The 18,549-nt window shown below is 39.7% G+C and overlaps 1 protein-coding gene across 13 annotated transcripts in view; it reads left to right on the top strand.

Annotated features, from left to right (window-relative positions):
- LOC143360357 (uncharacterized) overlaps positions 1-18,549 on the top strand; it is a 349,079-nt gene that overhangs the window by 256,425 nt on the left and 74,105 nt on the right. For 9 of the 13 annotated variants that reach the window (XM_076799116.1, XM_076799112.1, XM_076799113.1 and 6 more), the window contains 4 exons: positions 3,250-3,427; positions 10,581-10,951; positions 14,030-14,253; positions 17,410-18,481. In XM_076799116.1, the coding sequence (XP_076655231.1) occupies positions 3,250-3,427; positions 10,581-10,951; positions 14,030-14,253; positions 17,410-18,481 (1,845 nt within the window). Of the gene's footprint in view, positions 1-3,249; positions 3,428-8,947; positions 9,095-10,580; positions 10,952-14,029; positions 14,254-17,409; positions 18,482-18,549 lie in introns of those variants that run through there. The other 4 variants (XM_076799114.1, XM_076799123.1, XM_076799125.1 and 1 more) reach the window with 4 other exon arrangements.

Genomic DNA, 18,549 nt, shown 5'->3' on the forward strand with positions numbered 1-18,549 from the left:
AAAAAATTCCGTTCTTAGCACTCCCAGTATTGTCAGTATTGATTTTGCATGTTCTTTGACGGGATATACAGAAAGAGACACCTGACTTGTTCACCTCGAATAACTTCTAAATTATGCGTTGCACAATAAAATTACTTCTACAGATGTTAGGAGGCATTATGTGGTGTACACGACTTCGTTACATGTGGAGGCGTTTAGGCGATTTAAAGGTCATCTTTAATTCTCTATAAAAGAGTATGAATCCATGAATGTCGCGAATGATTAGTTCAGCAGTTATTTTAATTTATGTATTTCCTAGAAAACGTTTTTGTTGCGATTGTATTGGCATACAAAGTTGTCATTAGTAAGAGAGTGAGGTTTTCTTAGCAGTATTTAAATTAAAATAACTGCTGAACTAACCATTTCTCGACATGCATAGATTAATCATTTTTTATAGGAAATAAAAAGTTGCACTGATTAGTGGATATAAAAAAATGTACGGTTCCATTTAGAAAATCAAAGCTCCGCTGATAAAGAAGTCACGTACACCATGACCGCCCTGATACCATGTAACATCTGTAGAAATAATTTTTTGTACAACCAATAGTTAAGAAGTTATTCGAGGTGAACAAGTTAGGTGCCTCACCGTACAATAGTATTTTAATTAGGGATGTGCGGGTGCCCCCAATTTTGCAAACATTCGGGATCCCGACCCGATCGCGAGTAAATTTCCCGACCAACCCGACCCGGCCCGATCCGAATCCGAAATTTCGGGCGTTCGCACACCTCTAATTTTAATTGATTAAAATTCCTAAAAGAGTGACAAATGCATTTTATCATAAATCTCAGTCGCGATAAAGCTGATAAATGTTTAAAGTGAATAATTTGCCTTCGCATCGAGTATAAGCGAATATCAACACGATACATACACGGGAGTAGAAGAATGGATTGCATAGTATAAGAAATGTGCTGTAAATAATCGATTCTCCTTTAAATAGAAATTGTACTACCTAGGCCGAGTAAAGTTGCTCGAACGCGTAAAATTACGCACTGAAGAGGTAATAGCGGTGAATAGTGCTTCATTCGATGAGCGATTATAAATGTATTTAACGTTTCATGCGAATCGATGAGAAACTATATCTATGAAATGTTGGCTCGCGTTAGAATGTAGAAATATGGTTTTATATGATCCCATAAGTTTTTAATCCACAAACAGTTATAATGAATAGCTAAATAGAAGTATTAATTGTTTTAGTCATTTAATATCATTAATTTAAAACCTCCTTTGGGCCTCCTCTTCTAAAAAATAGCAGTGTCAAATTTGCTCTTGCTTTTCTGACAAATGAACATTGAAGTTAAATATATACATATGTTTGAAAAAAAATTATTTAAGTTTTTCTATATACGATTTATTATGCGATTATACGATTATACGATTATAGGATTAAATCGTCTGTGCCATTCGCAAAATCTATGTATATGCACGTTGTTCTTGTTTATATACGATGATAACTATTTCGAATTTAATGATAAACAATATAATATCTTGTATTTTTATGTACAGGGTGTCCAAATTTATCTGGAAATCGAGAATATCTCCGAAACTGTTGATGATACTAAAAAAGGTTCCAGACAAAAGTTAAACGGTATCAGGGGGCACACTTTCCGATGTAGATGTCCTTTTTCTATGTGGACGTGTAGAGGTCATATGAAGGTCAACTTTGCTTTTTTAAATGGAATCGTACAATTTTTAATGCACTACTACATCCTACTGGTTATTCCCTACATGAAAATACCACTTACGGCGAGAAATCATTTGTTTAGAAGATATTTTGATTTTCATATTGAGTATTGGAGTTAGTACTGTACAGGTCTTAACGCTCACCTTTCTAAAGTTCGTATTCGAAAACAATGGTACGCCCATTAAACGAAATATTCCCCAACCATTGTGTAGGGCTAGATCACCAGATCCCCTCGACTCCCCTAGACTTTTTCTTATGGAGGTATTTGAAAAATAGAATTTATGCGGAAGAAGTTCATAACTCAATTAGCCTCCGAGTAAATCAAAATATCTTCTAAACTAATGATTTTTTGCCATAAATGATTTCGTACTGTTATGTAGGGAATGACGAGTAGCATCAAGTAGTGCATTAAAAAACTATACAATTTCATTTAAAAAATCATAGTTGACCTTCATATAACCTCTACGCTTCCATATAGAAAAAATATATCTACATCGAAAAGTGTGCCCCCCGATACCGTTTAATTTTTGGCTGGAACATTTGTTAGTATCGTCAAAAGTTTCGGAGATATTCTAGATTTCCAGATAAATGAGACATCCTGTATAAATATAAAATCCTACAAAACCAAGTAGAGAAGGAAACCAGAATTTTTTAAACAAATACCAAACTTGCGTACACTATTAAGTAACATTTATAGTAGAATCTGTGTGCAACATTCACATAGATTGTTATACGCGAAAAAGATATTGGTTTGTTATGTTCTTGGAAAAAGAACGAGTCAATAACAACAAGGAAAGGGCCATCCAACTGCGATAAGTGTACAGTTCTATTTTAAATACATACATTGGCGTAGAAGAGTAAGAGTCCAAAGAATTGTGAATAGAAGAGAATTGTGAATGAATAAAAGTGGGCATTCGGGTACGTGATTGCCCACATAAACGTTAACAAAAAAACAATATCAAGTGAAATAACATCAAGTTGTCGATAATATATTCTATCGCAAATTATAATCGAAATTTTCACTACATGAATATTAATATTAAATTTTAGAGGTTTTCCAAAATATATACAAATTTAAGAAAAATGTGATAATGTGTGGTAAAGTTTCGTGAAATTATAATTCTATCGTTTACCAAAGAATTCATTTGTCCGAATCTAAGTTTCATTTTCAAATCTTAATCTACAGGGTGTTCGACTACAGGTGGGAGAAAATTTAAGGGGTGGTTCTCCATGATAATATGAGACGGAAATGAATTTTTTAGGTATTAAGAATTAAAAATCTGCCTAATATGCGGCAACTCGACCAACAGAGGTGTACGTTACGTACGTCATAGAGACACGCGACAGTCATGTATCAAGTGACGTCTTCATTTTGGTCTTATATTGTCCTGGAGAACCACCCCTTAAATTTTCTCTCACCTGTAGTCGAACACCCTGTATATGAAGATGAACATGCATTGATATCCGCAGCCTCTGTATAGTGAAAGTATTGTATAATTCTTTAACTTGATTATGCATTTTTTTCTAGGCGTTAGATGGCTTTCTATTTATTGTAAATACGGAGGGGCGTGTGGAGCACGTAACGGAAAATATAACACAATATATAAATTATACGAAGGATGATGTACTCGGCAAGGATATTTATAACATTATTCACCATGGAGACCACAACACCTTCATGCCGAGCTTGTTGCCTATGTCATTAGGTTGGTACCTCACATATATTATCACTCTGTTCCTTTCATTACAGAAACGACTTGTGCAATATTTCGCAGTCTGTCATATTATTATTGAGGCTGTCGATAGTTCTTCATTACGTTCTACTCATATACGTTTACATCACTGTTCTGAAGCACTTGATCGCAATTTCTTCAAACTTTTCCTTTTACATTAATTTTATTTTGTTGCACACTTTTGGCATACGCTTACGGCTATTAATTAGGGAAGTAAAAAAACTGTACATACAAACTGTAAAAAATTATACATACAAAGAACACATAAAATATCTGCTTCTTTGTTAAACTATATTTTTTAAAGATTGTGAAAAAGAGGGTTTGGACTTAGACTAAAGTTCCAAAAATCGATCAAGTCTGATTAAGCTTAAATTTTGCACATAGCCTCATTTTGCATTAAAAAGATGTTTCCCAAAAGGATTTCTGCCGACGCGAAAATAAATTTTGTATCACTCTATCGTCATTTTCTACCATACCAACATAACATTTCCTACCTTACCAGCATTTCCTTACCAATTTCAACATGTTTTTGTATCAAACTAGTCAATGTGATCGCGTCTCTTTTATTGCTGGACACATTTCCAAACGATATCTATCGTCACGCTCAACCATGCGTATGAAACAATAAAGATTAAACAATCTCATACAAACCTTTTTTTTCCATGGAGGTAGTCTCTATTATGGATACCCCATCTCCCCCGGGGGAAGACGGGGTTATGTGGGACTCTCCTTGGCCCGTTGGACGTCCGACGGGTGGCCGGCGGGGAGGGTGTACCCACTAAATCTTCCATGTACGTCACTAAGCTCCTGGAAGCAACCGTGATCCGCGCGCATAATTCAATCCGAGTACCCCCGCTTTTGCATTCCAACCCTCGAAGATGGGGCGCACCCCCCTTTCCGAACCTGCCCAACTTGAGGCCCTCTCGCAACGGACGCTGTGTCAGCCTCCCCCCCTCCTTGGGCCTGCTCGATTAGATGACTGGGTCCCCATCCGACAGCCCCCCGGAGACTCTCTTGCTAACCGAGTGCACGGGGCCGGCGCCCGCCTCGACATCAGCAGTGGCAACTCCGCTCGCGCTAAGTGGAGACACATCGGATGCGCGCATTTTGCACGCGTCCTGTGTCTCCTTACCCCCGGCGGGCCCGATCTTGTACCCATTCCTCCATGGTATGCAGCACCGCGTCCTGCGGCTCGCCGCAGTCGTGGCACCGCGCCTCCTCCTCTCTATCGATGCGGCCAGGTAGTGACCGAAGCATCCATGCCCGGTCGTCACCTGTGTCACCCGCTAGGTCACTATACACCACGTCCTGCGTCTCCATCGGTGGAAGTTGCGCAGGATGGCCTGAACTGCGGACCTCCCGTGTTCATCTGACCGGGTGAACCGCTCCGCCCATTCCCGATACCCGTGTCCCCAGGCGCAACTCTCCCGCCATCCGCCTCGCCCTCCCACAGCTCGGAATCCACCCCTTCCCGACGGAAGCTTCGTACGCGATCAAACACTTCCGAAAGAGTGCGAGCCTCCAAGTCCAGAGGCAGCATACCTGCGAGCAACATGGTCGACCAGTAGGATATGGTGCGGATTACGCTCCACACCACACTCGTGCACAGCACGCGCAACCGTCCACCGCTGTGCCCCCCCCCCCCCCGAGGTTCGGAAGAAAACCGAGCGCGGCGATCATCCTTTCCACCCGGGGGGCAAGGTGGGCGAAATGGCGTTTGAAGTGCGACTGGCTGTCGAGCTCGAGTCCTAGGTACCATATGTGGACACCGACCTCGACCGCGCCTCCCCCTCCCCCCGGGGATCCACCACCAGGAAAGCGTCTGCCAACAAGACGGTGGATAAAACCACATCGCACTGGTCTTGGCGCAGTAACGACCCCTGCGGAACCCCCACACGACTCTCCTCCTTATCGCCCCGCGCCGGCCGGGATACTCTATGTACCTGTCGGAGAGGTAAGCCTCGACAATCCGGTTCAAATAGAGGGGCACCCGATGGTGTTCGAGCGCCTCTCGTATCTGACCCAGAGGATGCTGTTAAAAGCGTTGATGATGACCAAGGACACCGCCAACATAACCCGGTCCTCACTGGTGGCGGTCTCTGAAAGAGCCCTCACCCGTTTTGTCGTGTCCACGGTAGAGAGGCGCTCTCAGAAGCCAAACTGATCGTCACTAAGGCCGGGGCTGGCTCCTCCCAACAGGAACCCGAAGAGACGGGAGGCGATCACTCGCTCAAACGTCCTCCCCACATCCTCGAGCAGGCACACCGGCCGGTACCCAGAGGGTGAATCCGCGGGCTTTCCCAGCTTGGGCAGGAGGACCAGTTTCCTCTGCCGCCACAGCTGGGGGAAATCTCAGGTCCTCAGACAGCCATCGAACAACCGCCTGACCACCAAGACCAAGCCCCAGACGCGGCCATGTACACCACCCGGGCCCGGAGGTCACATGCAAACCTAACCCAGACCTAACCCAGACTTGACCCAACTCACGGAAAGCAATAATAAGTCCAGCAACGGCACCTAATCCAAGCTTTGTGCCAGAAAGGTAGAAAATGTTATGTCGGTAAGGTAGAAAGTGATACTAATATATTAAAAATTTTTTTTCGAGTCGCCAAAAATCCTTTTGGGAAACATGCTTTTAATGCAAAATGAGGCTATATGCAAAATTTGAGCTTAATCCGATTTGACCGATTTTCGGAACTTCCGACTCGAATTCTGCTGACGCCATCTTTGTAAGTCAGAATAATGGTGGGCATTAAGAAGGGCTTAATTTTTAACATCAATTCAGGAAAATTCTCTTAGACAGTAGAGTATGAAGTTAAAATTGTGTTTATTCGATGGCCTAAAAATGTTGACATTAAAATACTGTGTATTACCAAAATAGGAGATCATATATGGCTAAAATTCTACAATTAGTTTATATTTATCAGCTCCTCGCTATACAATAAGAGAATTAATTATTTGTGAGCTCAAAATATCAGCTTACTTCTAGCAAACCCATGTTTAAAGAAGTCATTAATTACGCCTTAGTAATAAGGTTTATTGCATTATATGTTACGTTCGTATTTCTTTGTGGACATCTGAGACGCTAGAAGATGTAGCAAAATATCTTGTTGAACCCGGAATATTTTCGAGTCTGGTGGCCATACGATGAAGTGATTCTTTCATAAGTGCGTTAGTTATCTGTCACGTAGTTATAGTAATGTACTTTCAGCATCTGTTTGTTGTACGACGTGCACGTGTAATCTTCCAATTTTCCTTGTTTTTTTTTCCACGAAAAAAGTAGTTTGCAACGCAACAAATTTTACAATTCGCAATGGAAGGAGTTGAGTTTAAGAAATTTCGGTCACAGCAGGAATGCAATGCCATTTGTGTTATCGAGCTTTGCCAGTTTATTTGTTAACTAATCGCTTGTTGTGATGCATGGAACCTTACTGAAGATTTATTTGAGATTGTTCGGATACTCCTTACAATAAAATTACTTCTTTTTTTTTAATCCAACCAAACGATTTGAGAAGAATGTATAGTATAACTGACGTAAATATTCCGAACGTATGTTTTCAATTTTTAATATAGGTCCAGTTAAGAAAACTGTAAAAAGTAACTATTTTCTTCACGATTCCGATCAATTTTTCAAAAATTTCGTTTTAAATTAATCCTAGCTGCTTAAAAAACTCGACACATTTGGTTTTATTTTAATAAATTATTTTATTATAAAGAGTATCCGAATATTAATTCCGGCATGTCACTTTGGAATCTTCAAATTTGCTATTTGTTGTCTGTATTTGAAATTGCTATAAAAACGTGTTTCGATAAAAGCCGACTGCCAAAAAGTTTAACGGGAAATGTAGTTCAGTATGGTGAACTTGATAACATAATTCAAGATCATTGAAATCGGCGAGGAAGTAGTTCATCGACAAATTTACCGAACAAGATTCTGTAACGAAAAAAAAAAAAAAAACAGTTCAAAAGCCATTCGTAAGAGCATCAATCACATTCTACCGTAGTTAATTAATTTTATAGCTACCACTATAAAATTCTATCTAGTCTAGTTTTAGAGACTCTACCGAAATTCAGGCGAACTATGAGAAACTTTAGTCATAAATTGTGATTAAGTTTTTACATGCGCCTCGTCCTAAAGAAGATGCTTCCTCCGTCGCATTCAAGAGAAAAATCAACGCATATCTCTTGTTATTCACAGTGAAAATTGATTAGAGGACAGAATTCAGAAAAACAACAATGACATACCTATCAGCGGACATTTGCGCATCAAATTTGTTCAAATTTTTACATAATTAGCGATTGTTCACATTTAGTTTAAGTCACGTCCGCCAACTCCCGCAAACTAACTCTTTCGATAAATATTCGTTTCGAAAATTGAAACAGATGCGATTGTTTAATACTCACGTCTGACAAACAAACTAATTTGCCCAATTTGTATCATGATGACCGAACCTAGGATGAATGACTCCAGGTAAATTTTAAAGGAAGATTGAGTGACTACTCGCAATTACTGATGTATGTAACATCTAAGATAAACAGATATCATAATATCGTATCGGTTAGATCGATCACTTTTGTACTCAATATCTGCAGCTTTTAATAATGATAAGACGATTTTAAGTTATAATTTTACTTGATCTGAAATTATTTAAAATTACAACTCCCTGAAAAACTATAAATCTTCATCAACATTTTTGAAATTCGTAAATATTAGAAATATTTTTATTTCAAAAACTTGCTTCTTTTATCCACGAACACTAACGAGTTCCAACGCGTGGCTCACGAGCCACACGCGGCTCTATTCCCCGCTTAGGCACTCCTACTCTTAGACTCCATCGTTATTTAGTGGAAAGCTCCCACCACGAGAGCCGTACGTCTGTTTCGTCCCTGTTCCCGTGCCGTTACTGTCACCTCACCAGGGTCGCCAGATCAAGACTTGTTCCTCCCACTCTAATTTCCCTTTCTACCGCGCTATTCCCCACGGTTCCACCGCGGCCCGGTCACGTGACGCTTTCCGATTCTGGCGTACATATGTCACAATGTCACGTGACTAACCTGGTACTGGCAGAGAGAGAGGGTAACTTTTTCACCTCAATTTGTGCTCCCTCCCCTCATCTGGCGACACTGCGCTCACTAACTCTGCGGCTGTACATAGTAGTGAGAAGAGGTTTGACTAATAGGGGAACCCCTTCCGGTTCTCGGAGGGGAACAAGTTAGAATTCCCTGCGGTAGGCCAATAAAAATTCAGGTGTATCTTTTATATTGATATGAACAATATTGATAAAAGTTGTGCAGTCTACTGTATTCGGGAAATTGAGATATGTTGGTCTCCCCAACGCTTTCCTTATTTTGTATCTCTGATTCTACTAGTGTCCTAGTTTTTGATTGCATCATTATTTGACACTTTATGTAGTACATGACCGCTAATGATGGTTGATGACCACTTTGTGATTAGACGTTTTATTTGGACTTTGCAGAGTTGTAAAACATTCCGAAACCGTCGGGAGATATCGGTGAATTGTCTGTATTCGAAAATTGCACGTTTCAAGATCGAAAAAAGTATATTGTTCGGACAAAGGATCACACGTCAACATATAATATCTACGAAGGATAGGACATCTGCATGAACAAGACGATCGGGTACCTACCGCTAATCCTACCAATTTTACTTTTAAAAATAATTATATTTTTGACGTCTACGAACAGTATGAAAAGCAAAATAAGTATGTAATAGATTTTACGACACGTACAACGCGAAATGTAGTCGTACGCTTTGAATCTCATAAATATTTCCAATTAAGAGTCTTATTTAACAAAGATATTGTCGGAGGATTAAAAATCACTCGTACAGTTGGAAAAACAAAAAGATCGTTTAGTTTTCTTACGAACGAGGCATGATTTGTATCAATTCGTAGTACTCTAGTTTCCACATAAATATTTTTCTATAACATAATTGGAACAACCTTTATTGATACAAATAATTGCACTCGTACGATATTGTCATTTCGTGTCTTATTCCTTTTTTATACATCTTGGCAACCCAGAAATTTTAACCTTTTTTAATATAATCCTGTAAATTTTGACGAGAAAATGCCAAAAATCCAAGTTTTAATGTTAGGAATTCGCTGATTTAAAAGTTACACGTGGCTACAGTGGAGCCATTTTAAGCGTTTCCGACAAGCAAGGGCGCGGCCATATTGGTATCTACTCAGACATCGTCCAATGAGCGGAGCTGTGAGGAGCTTGGTCAGCGATACGTTAGGCCGGCCCGACTACGTTTGCAATTCTACGTTATCGACATCACCGCGTGCTTGTGGTGCCACCTAGCGGTTTTGCTCAATAGATGACACAGGACGGCTGAGTACATACCAACATGGCGGCGCCCTTACCTGTCAAAAACGCTTGAAATCGTTCAACTTTAAACACGCATAACTTTTAAACCAGTGAATTCGTAACATTAAAACTTGGATTTTTGGCATTTTCTTATGGTATAATATACGATAGGGTCCGTGATAGAGACAAATCCCATGCGCTTCTGGCGATACGACTGTGTCAAATAGTGGGGGAACGTCACTTTCCACCTTAGCGGAATGAGGAAGTGGGAGGACGGGCCAAATGTGGCCCGCGGGCCGTGGGTTGTACACGCCTGATCTATAGGATTCTATAAAAAAAAAAGAAAAATTTCTGGGTTGCCAAGGTGTAGTTTAACCAGACGATACGAGGAAGTACATATTTCTAATTATTTTTGTAAATGGTTAATTTAAGGAATTAGACAATCAAATTTCTGGTAGAAAAGTGATCGATTTTGCATAAAATAGCCCCGAATGCTGAATCGTGATAGTTGATACTAGATACACATTGCTTGAGACAAATAGTATGTAAAGTGCGTATCAAGTGTAGTGCAACTTCACGTGTAAAAACAAAGGCAGCAGCGACAGACTTCACAAAATATTATTTTCAAGACTATCACAGCTCAGAGCAGACTATGTTTGCAGTAATATAAATCAATAAAAATGTTGCGAAATTTGTTACACGTGTTTGACGTTGGCAGGCGTTCGGATACGTATTAATTCCTGAAGGCATTCGAAGAAAGATATTAACCAACAGAATATTACGTTTAATCCAGGCTGGACGAGCGAGCCGCAGCCCCAGAAGAATCGCACCTTCACTTGCCGCTTCTTGGTGAAGCCTCCCGATGATACAGAAGAGACTATGGAAGAGAAGCAGCAACGAGTATCGAAATATGAGTCCATGCAAATCTGTGCAGCTCTTCTGCCAAGTAATAGCGATCGCCTAGAGAGCGGTGACGTATCCTCTGAATCCTCGGACATCGGTCCTAGCGTAATGTGCGTGGCTCGCAGGATACCTCCGAACGAGAAACCCATTGGTTCACTCATCGAGCAGTTTACTGTCAAGTTGGACACCACGGGAAAGATTATTACGGTTGATACCAGTGGGTTATCGGATCCTTACTCCAAGTACCTAGAAAAGGTAAGGGTACGTAAAATTCCTCTTCTACATATTATCTCAAACATTCTGCATTGTTCTATAAACGATAGTCTCGCATAGTATCGCACTAGGCTCAATAGGAAAATGGCTTCCGCGATTTTACCCTTGCGAGGCGGACGGTTTTAGGTACACACGGCGGTGCTTGAATTTATAATTTAACACGTTCATTGCCATATGACATACCGACGTGTCACGCTATATCTTATTTTATATTCTGATTCTTGCATCAACGGTATAAGTTGTTTCAACGGTTACGCGACGTGTAAGATACGATTGTCTGGTACAATTCAATGTTATAGCGTAATGTTTGGTCGTAAATTAAGTGTTTGAGAAGCAATACTACCGTTTAATATCTTAGCACATAGGGAAAGAAAAGTGAAAGTCAGATCCGGCAACGAACGTGTTAAACACCTACACGCCTTGTTTTCGGAATCCATTGGGTTGTACAGGGTGTAACAAAATGTTTTGTCATGGCCCCACCAGCTGATTCTACAGCTTTGAATCGGTGGAGCTTTGTAAAAAAAAAGTTGCCGCAAAATTGACCTTGACGGAGAAATTGAAGGTCAAATTTTTTATTGCATCGTATAGTACTCACTCGGAGGAACAAAAGTCGTAAAGGAACGGGTCATAGATCGCAAATGAATCCTTCACTTGAAAAACAATGTTACAGTTTTTCTGTGCCACAGAACACAATTTCTTTGCCACAGGAAACAACCATCGACATTTATGCATCTCAATAATCGCGCCTGATCAACGGCTTCGATATGTCCACCATTATTGCATCGACAGATCCTCAATCTCTCTTTTAAATTGTTGCGAACTTTTTCGTAAATGTTTCGTAAATGAAAAACGTATCGTTACGTCCTGTACAATACGACGCGTTGGATTTTTCAGGAAATTTGATCCTTAAGTTCAAACAACAATTGTAGTTACGTTTACTTTAGGTGATTGTCGATGGTTTTGCAATCCATCCGGAACTCCTCTGCGAGAGGTATTACTTTCTACTAGTGTTTGCCAGCCTATTATTGACAAAGATTAATGATTATTCGCAAGGCTTGTTTTCTTTCAATCCTTTTCTCTCGAAAGGAATTTCTCAAACTGTCTGTGTGATAAATATCTATTCATTAGCAATAAAGAGATAACCGGATATGGAGGTCAAAAGTGCCCCTAAACCAAATTGAATTTGTAATAGGCGATTCGATAGCTTATCCAAAGAAAATACTATGCGGGGGGGGGGGGTAATAATGGAGTCACAAAGAAGATCAGATTTTCCCCTAATTTCTTTTATCCTCTACAATTGAAAATAGTGAAAAAATCAGGCATATTTTAGCTATTACAATGCACATCTATACATTTTTTCAGAATTTTTAGCTTCGAAACCAAATTTAAAAAAATAAAAAAATGTTGAGATTCCGATTTCTTTTAGAAGTCATAAATTACAGTTTTAGCATCTCGTTGTAGGGGGGGGGGGGCACATAGCAAAAAAAATCAAAAACCGGTTAATTAAATATTCTTAATAAAATTAAAAATCTCGAATTGGTTGGAGTGCATACCTGGCGTTCCGTTGTCAGTTTATAAAGTTTCAGAGAGACTGTACTGTTTGGCTTGTGTTCATCAAGATGGACACTTTTCCAACAGCGAATGATTTCAAAAAACTGTACATACTGGCGTGTTCATGATTCTGTATTTCACTATTCTTGTGGATGCTAGTATTCTATTATACTTTATATTTTATAGATTCTTATTGCATAATACAATTATACAATACTTAATTAATTATACATTGATTAATTATTTTTATTGCATAATTTTAACCCTTTGCGGTCGTATGTCTACTCTCAGTCACTAAAGCTTTTTTACCGTTCCAGTCGTATGTCTGCTCTCACCCACCACAGCAAAGAACCATACTGATCTTATATTATCTCCATAAACTTAATACGACCGCAAAGGGTTAAAACAAATAAATGAAATGGAACCAAGATGAGAATACCGACAAAGACAGAGTACACAACAGTAAAACAAGGTGAATCTGTTAGTTTGCCCCAAAAATATTTTAATTGATGACAACTTCGTGGAAAATGTAAACAATTGATTTCACTGCAAGAACTTGGCTGCTTAGGGTTATGATGAGAATAGAGGATATTCTAATATGAAATATCTGTTATTTCAAAATCTAGTCGGGCTAACTTGAAAATTATTATTGAGTTTAAGATGTTTCCATGCAATTACAGAATCTAAGCGTTCGATATTGCCATCAAGTTTGAGGGTTTCAAGTAAATCGTGAACCTAGAACAGGCCTGGGCAACTTCTTCCCCGCTGTCGCTTCACAACCCCCACTATCAGTGTACAAGTTCCCCCACCACTGGCCACTTCATATTACCCTATCGTGCTTTTATCTCTCCTGGAGACAACCGCCTATATAGGTTCCTAGCCCCCCGTCCCCTTCTCCCACACTCCTCAAGAGCATAGTGGGGATCTCAGGAGAGCGAAAAGGACTCGCATGTGGCTCGCGAGCCATCAGTTGCCCGGGTCTGACCTAGAACATTGTGATGAATTATTGTAGGCGGTTATAAAATTGTGTAAGAGTACTTGCCAGTGAACACCACTGATCAGAGGGATTGGAATTATTTCAAGTGTTGACGTGGAGAAGTTTGAGAGTTTCTATGATTAGTATATTTTAGACCATAAATCTCTTCAGAAACATTGAAAATGTTATCTCGTAAGATCTCAGTGATTTATGAAACCACAGAAAGTACTATGTATCAAATTATTTAAAGAAAGTAGAAGGAATTTCGATAAAATAGGACACGAGTTCAATGAAAAATGCAAATCTTTCTTTAGGCAGAAATGAATTTAAAAGGTGACAAAATATTTCTATGTACTAACTAGATGATATAAGACTAAATTGGTCTGGTATTGAGAGTCTTCGAGTAGGTACAACGAAAAGGGGAAATTTGATTTTTAACTTCGTTCAGATTCACTTTATTCTCGTTCGTAGAGGTTCAAATAAAAATTACTGCCAAAAGGTTAAGGTCAAGTGACTACTTTAATAATACTTTGTTACAGGACCTGATTGGCACAACAATAAAAGACTTGTGCCACCCCCATGATCTCAGTAAGCTAACTGCACATTTGAACGATACGCTTCAAGTCGGTCGGAGTACCAGCGATTTGTACCGGCTACGCGTTAGTCCTGATAAGTTCCTTAACATTCAAACAAACTCAAAGCTTTTCAAAGCTAGTATGATGAACTCTACTGACTTCATTATGGCCACCAATTCCATCATTGGGTAAGTTGAATTTCTTTACTTTCAGTTATTTGCATAGCTGATATTTTTAAGTGTAAGACTCGATACTCTCCCGAGATTCGTTCAACATCGAATCCAATGTCTTGAAAAATCAACCTTTTCATCGTTCAATATATCTTAATGTCTCGTATTTAATATACATTGGCTAAATCGAAGTTGAACGCATCAATACATTGAATACCAAAGCAGTATCTATAGGACAAAATTTAAGTCCCAATACAAATATTTTGTTTCAGTATGTTTTGTTAAAATTTTAAAAAATGTCATAATTTTCAAGTGCTCTGGTACTCGGTTTATCGATGTTCGGTATAGTGTATATACGTACATGTATTAACACTTAGGCCTATAAAAATATTGTTGGGGTCCGAATAGTAAGAATTTCGATTATTACGAGCGTAATTAAATCGGAGGGATGAAAGATGAATCCTCTTTTCAATATTTAATCGCTCGCTTAATGCCCGCCTTAATAATCGATGTTCTGCCGGGTAATTAAGTTAATATATCCTTCGTATCGCTTAATTACTCTTTTATTGGAACACATAGGCAAGGGTGACTATATCTACACGACGTTTTACTTATGAATTTCCCGCTGTGCCAGGTTTCTATTAATATACATATATTCTGTGTTCCTAATCTCTATGCGTTTATCTTATCGCTGTTGCTTTGAGAACCGAAAAATATCAGAACGAAACAAAAGGAAAGGGAAAAGGGAGAAATGGATAAGTTTCCATGGGAAAATTAATGTTGATTCAAAATGAATTACTGTTGAATACGAAAACGAATGTGTTATATGTGGATCGTTCACTTTGATTTCGTAATGACAATACGTTGGAACGGTTCTAGACTTTGAAAAGCCTTGCATGACACGGGGTTTCTTCTCGGTGTTGGAGATCTGGCCACTCTTGAAACTAAAATGATACTTCCGTTCTGGACGTTTTTGCAAACACAAAGCTCAGGTCGCGTTGTTTGTGCTTCCTAACGCTTTCGACTGCTAACAAATTATTACGTATCACACGCTCCTTCGGTTGTACCTCACTATACAAATTTTTCCGGAACCTTCGTTCCTAGTGTACTGTTTACCCAATGGAAACAGCCGAATTTCCTATTAACATGTTGACTGCCACGACGGTTTGTATAACGTTCCATTACCAGAGTACACGAACCTTGGCTTACGTACACGTTGATACAGGTAACATTGAAATTGTATTAGGTACACTGAAATTTTTAGGATTGACAGATAAGCTACATAATTTTAATTGGTCGGTCATCTTGGTCACTGTAACATAGATTCCACGAATTTCGTGTAGCAACCAACGAGATCTTATCGATTTTGCACATTGATCGATATGCCACACTTTACTTATCTCTCATATTCTATTACGTAGAATATTAGTAACATGGCTATTCTTTTCCTTCTGGGACCAAAAATTTTACACTTCTTTTTATACAATCCTGCAGATTTTGACGAGAAAACTCCGAAAATGCAAATCTTAAAGCGCGGAGTTGACTCCTTCAAAAATGATTACTTTTTATAATTTAAAGTTATTACAAACGGCTCCGCTGATTGGACAATGTCTGAGTAAATACCAATATGGCGGCGCCCTTACCTGTCAAAACGCTTAAAATCGCTCAACTTTACACGCGTATAGCTTTTGAACGAGTGAACTCCGCCCTTTAGATCTTGGATTTTTGGCATTTTCTCGTAAAAATCTACAGGATTGTACAAAAAATTGCAGAATTTTTGGTCCCAAAAAGTGAAGTTTAACCACCGTCGGTAGTTAACATGTTAAACAGTTCAATTTGCACGAAACACATGGTTCAAGTTTACTAAAACGTTTCGCGTTCACCTCGAGATATTCATGCCACTGGGTTGCATAGAACGTTAAAGCTGCAAACGCTTAGCGAGGGTAAGGTTTCTCGTCACAGCGAGTCTTGATCGCGCAACTTACATTAGGTTATCAAGGACGTCCAAGGTTCCTCTCTCGGTGAACAGTGCTCGTGATATCGAGAACATGATTTCTAATTGTTTATTTTCCTCATTCGATCGGCAAATTTGCATTTTGATCGCTCCGTCTAATTGTTTGTGTTTTGTTTTTTCGATACACATGACAGGATTATTATTGTGTACTCTTGATATTGTTCGGTTTCGTATTATTGTACAAGTCACGTGAAAGGTAAAGAGTGCGCTACCCGTTGAGCCCTGCTCGCCGCCAGAGGGAACCATTTATCGCGATACGTCGTAAATAGGGAAAGTACAGTAGTACCTCCAAACTTGTACGCGATAGAATTATCATATTGAGGTTGTTATTGTCAGAACAGTAGGTAAAAGAGAGATAGAATGGGGTTTCTAGCAAGGTAGATTGAAAACAGATGCATCGAATGGAACGCTTAAAGGATATTTACGAATGGAAAAACAGAAGTTTGTGCATTTTGTTCTATTCCTTTATGACACAGTATCTTGTAATATCTGTTACATATACTAAATTTCTATCAAAATAGAATGAAAGAGTGCATTATGTTCTTCTGGCATGTGGTCAATTAAATGTCTTAGGTTTTAAAAATAAATAATTGAGTATTGGTAACTGGTATACATTTCATCAGAGAAAATTTCAGTTATTAATAAGGATAAAAAAAAAAGATATAGAAATTTCAATTGATATACGTAGGGAATGCCGACATAAGTATAAGGTTGGTGGTATTGCTGTATACTCGATAGAAGGGATATAGCGTACTTGTAAAATCAAAGGTTCGGAACATTACAAACGTATGTTAAATACTCAAATGCTGCGTTACTACAACATGCATTTACCTTTCAATTAATTTTTATTATATTCACGTGTTAATCGGTACTCGGCCATTAAAATATATTAATACGTAGCTGTACATTCTTATTAAATGCAAAGATTTCCACGTTATACACGACCTATCATTAATTGCAACCATCATTTTTTGAAGCGATGATATTGGTTTCAGGTGCTATTGCATCAGTTTGTCTCAAAGATAAAGTATCTGATTTACAATCACGCTATATCCTTTCCACCGCGAATAAACAGTACTGGTTAGTGTATAGTCTAAACTGAAAAGTGTTTAATAGTAACTGGTATATACATGTGTTGTTTTGTTTCTTGTCCATGATAGGGACAATGACTTAACGCCTATCGAGGGTGGTCAGCTTTCCAACAACAAAGTGTGCTCAGGACACTCTAGTAACCGTTGTGCAAATAATAGTAATAATAATAATGGTAACAATAAGAATAACGTGGGTGGCCCGCTGATGCCCGCGACACATCTGAACGGTCAAGTGAGTGGTATCAGTGGTCGGGGGTTGGCGGGTACCTCGTCGCACAGTGCCGCGACCTCGTCGAACTCGATAGTATTTAGCGCGGCTGAGTCTTGTAACAACCCCCTGCCGTCGTTAAGTACCAGTAACTCGTTCAACCACTTTTTGGAGAAAATGGACTTGGAATTCGAGCTATTCCGCAGTTCCCCATGGGACTTGGATAGTAGCAGCGGGTGGGCAGATAGGCCCGAATCGAGAGCGAGCGGGCCACCAAACTCACGACCATCTTCCCAGCCAGCCCCAACATCTCCGAGTCCCCAGGGAACGTTCTCCTCTAATTCGGCGGTGGCGCCTCACTGCAGTCCCCTACGCGCGTTCAGCCCGACCTCAGGCAACGCAGCTCACACCTTCAGTAATTCGTTCCCCTTCAGTCCGCTTCAGGAATCACAGACGTCCTCCTTGACGAACAGCGCAGCTAGTAGCGTTAGTGCCAACGGAGCCGCCGGATTGACGCCGAAGAGACAGGATGAAGGGAAAACCGGATGCTCGACGACGAATCAATCGGCCATGGAGGTAGCCAACGCGAGAAACAACGCAACCCCGGTGACTGCGACCGGTACGACCGGCGGCCAGTCCAGTGCCGCCTCCGCGACCGTCGAAACTCAAAACAGTGTTGTGTCCACCGACTCTGGTAGATTAAGAAACTTGTTGACCAAGGGGGCTAGTGCTAGTGAAGACAGTCAGGACAATACCAATAACGATTCCAACAGCCAAAATAAGCATAAGATATTAAAGATTTTGTTGGATCAACAAGACGAGGACGATTTTCATCCTGAGCATAATATTAAAGTGCGTACGAGTCCCAGCACCGTTCCGAAACCGAGCATGGAACATTCGAAATCTACGCTTGGAAATAATATGCTGTTACAGGTAAACAGACTGATCTTTGCAAGATATAGTGATGGTATCGGACCGATACTCAACTAATCTTGCAATTT

Source organism: Halictus rubicundus, chromosome 13 (assembly GCF_050948215.1).
Source record: "Halictus rubicundus isolate RS-2024b chromosome 13, iyHalRubi1_principal, whole genome shotgun sequence".
Lineage (NCBI taxonomy): Eukaryota > Metazoa > Arthropoda > Insecta > Hymenoptera > Halictidae > Halictus > Halictus rubicundus.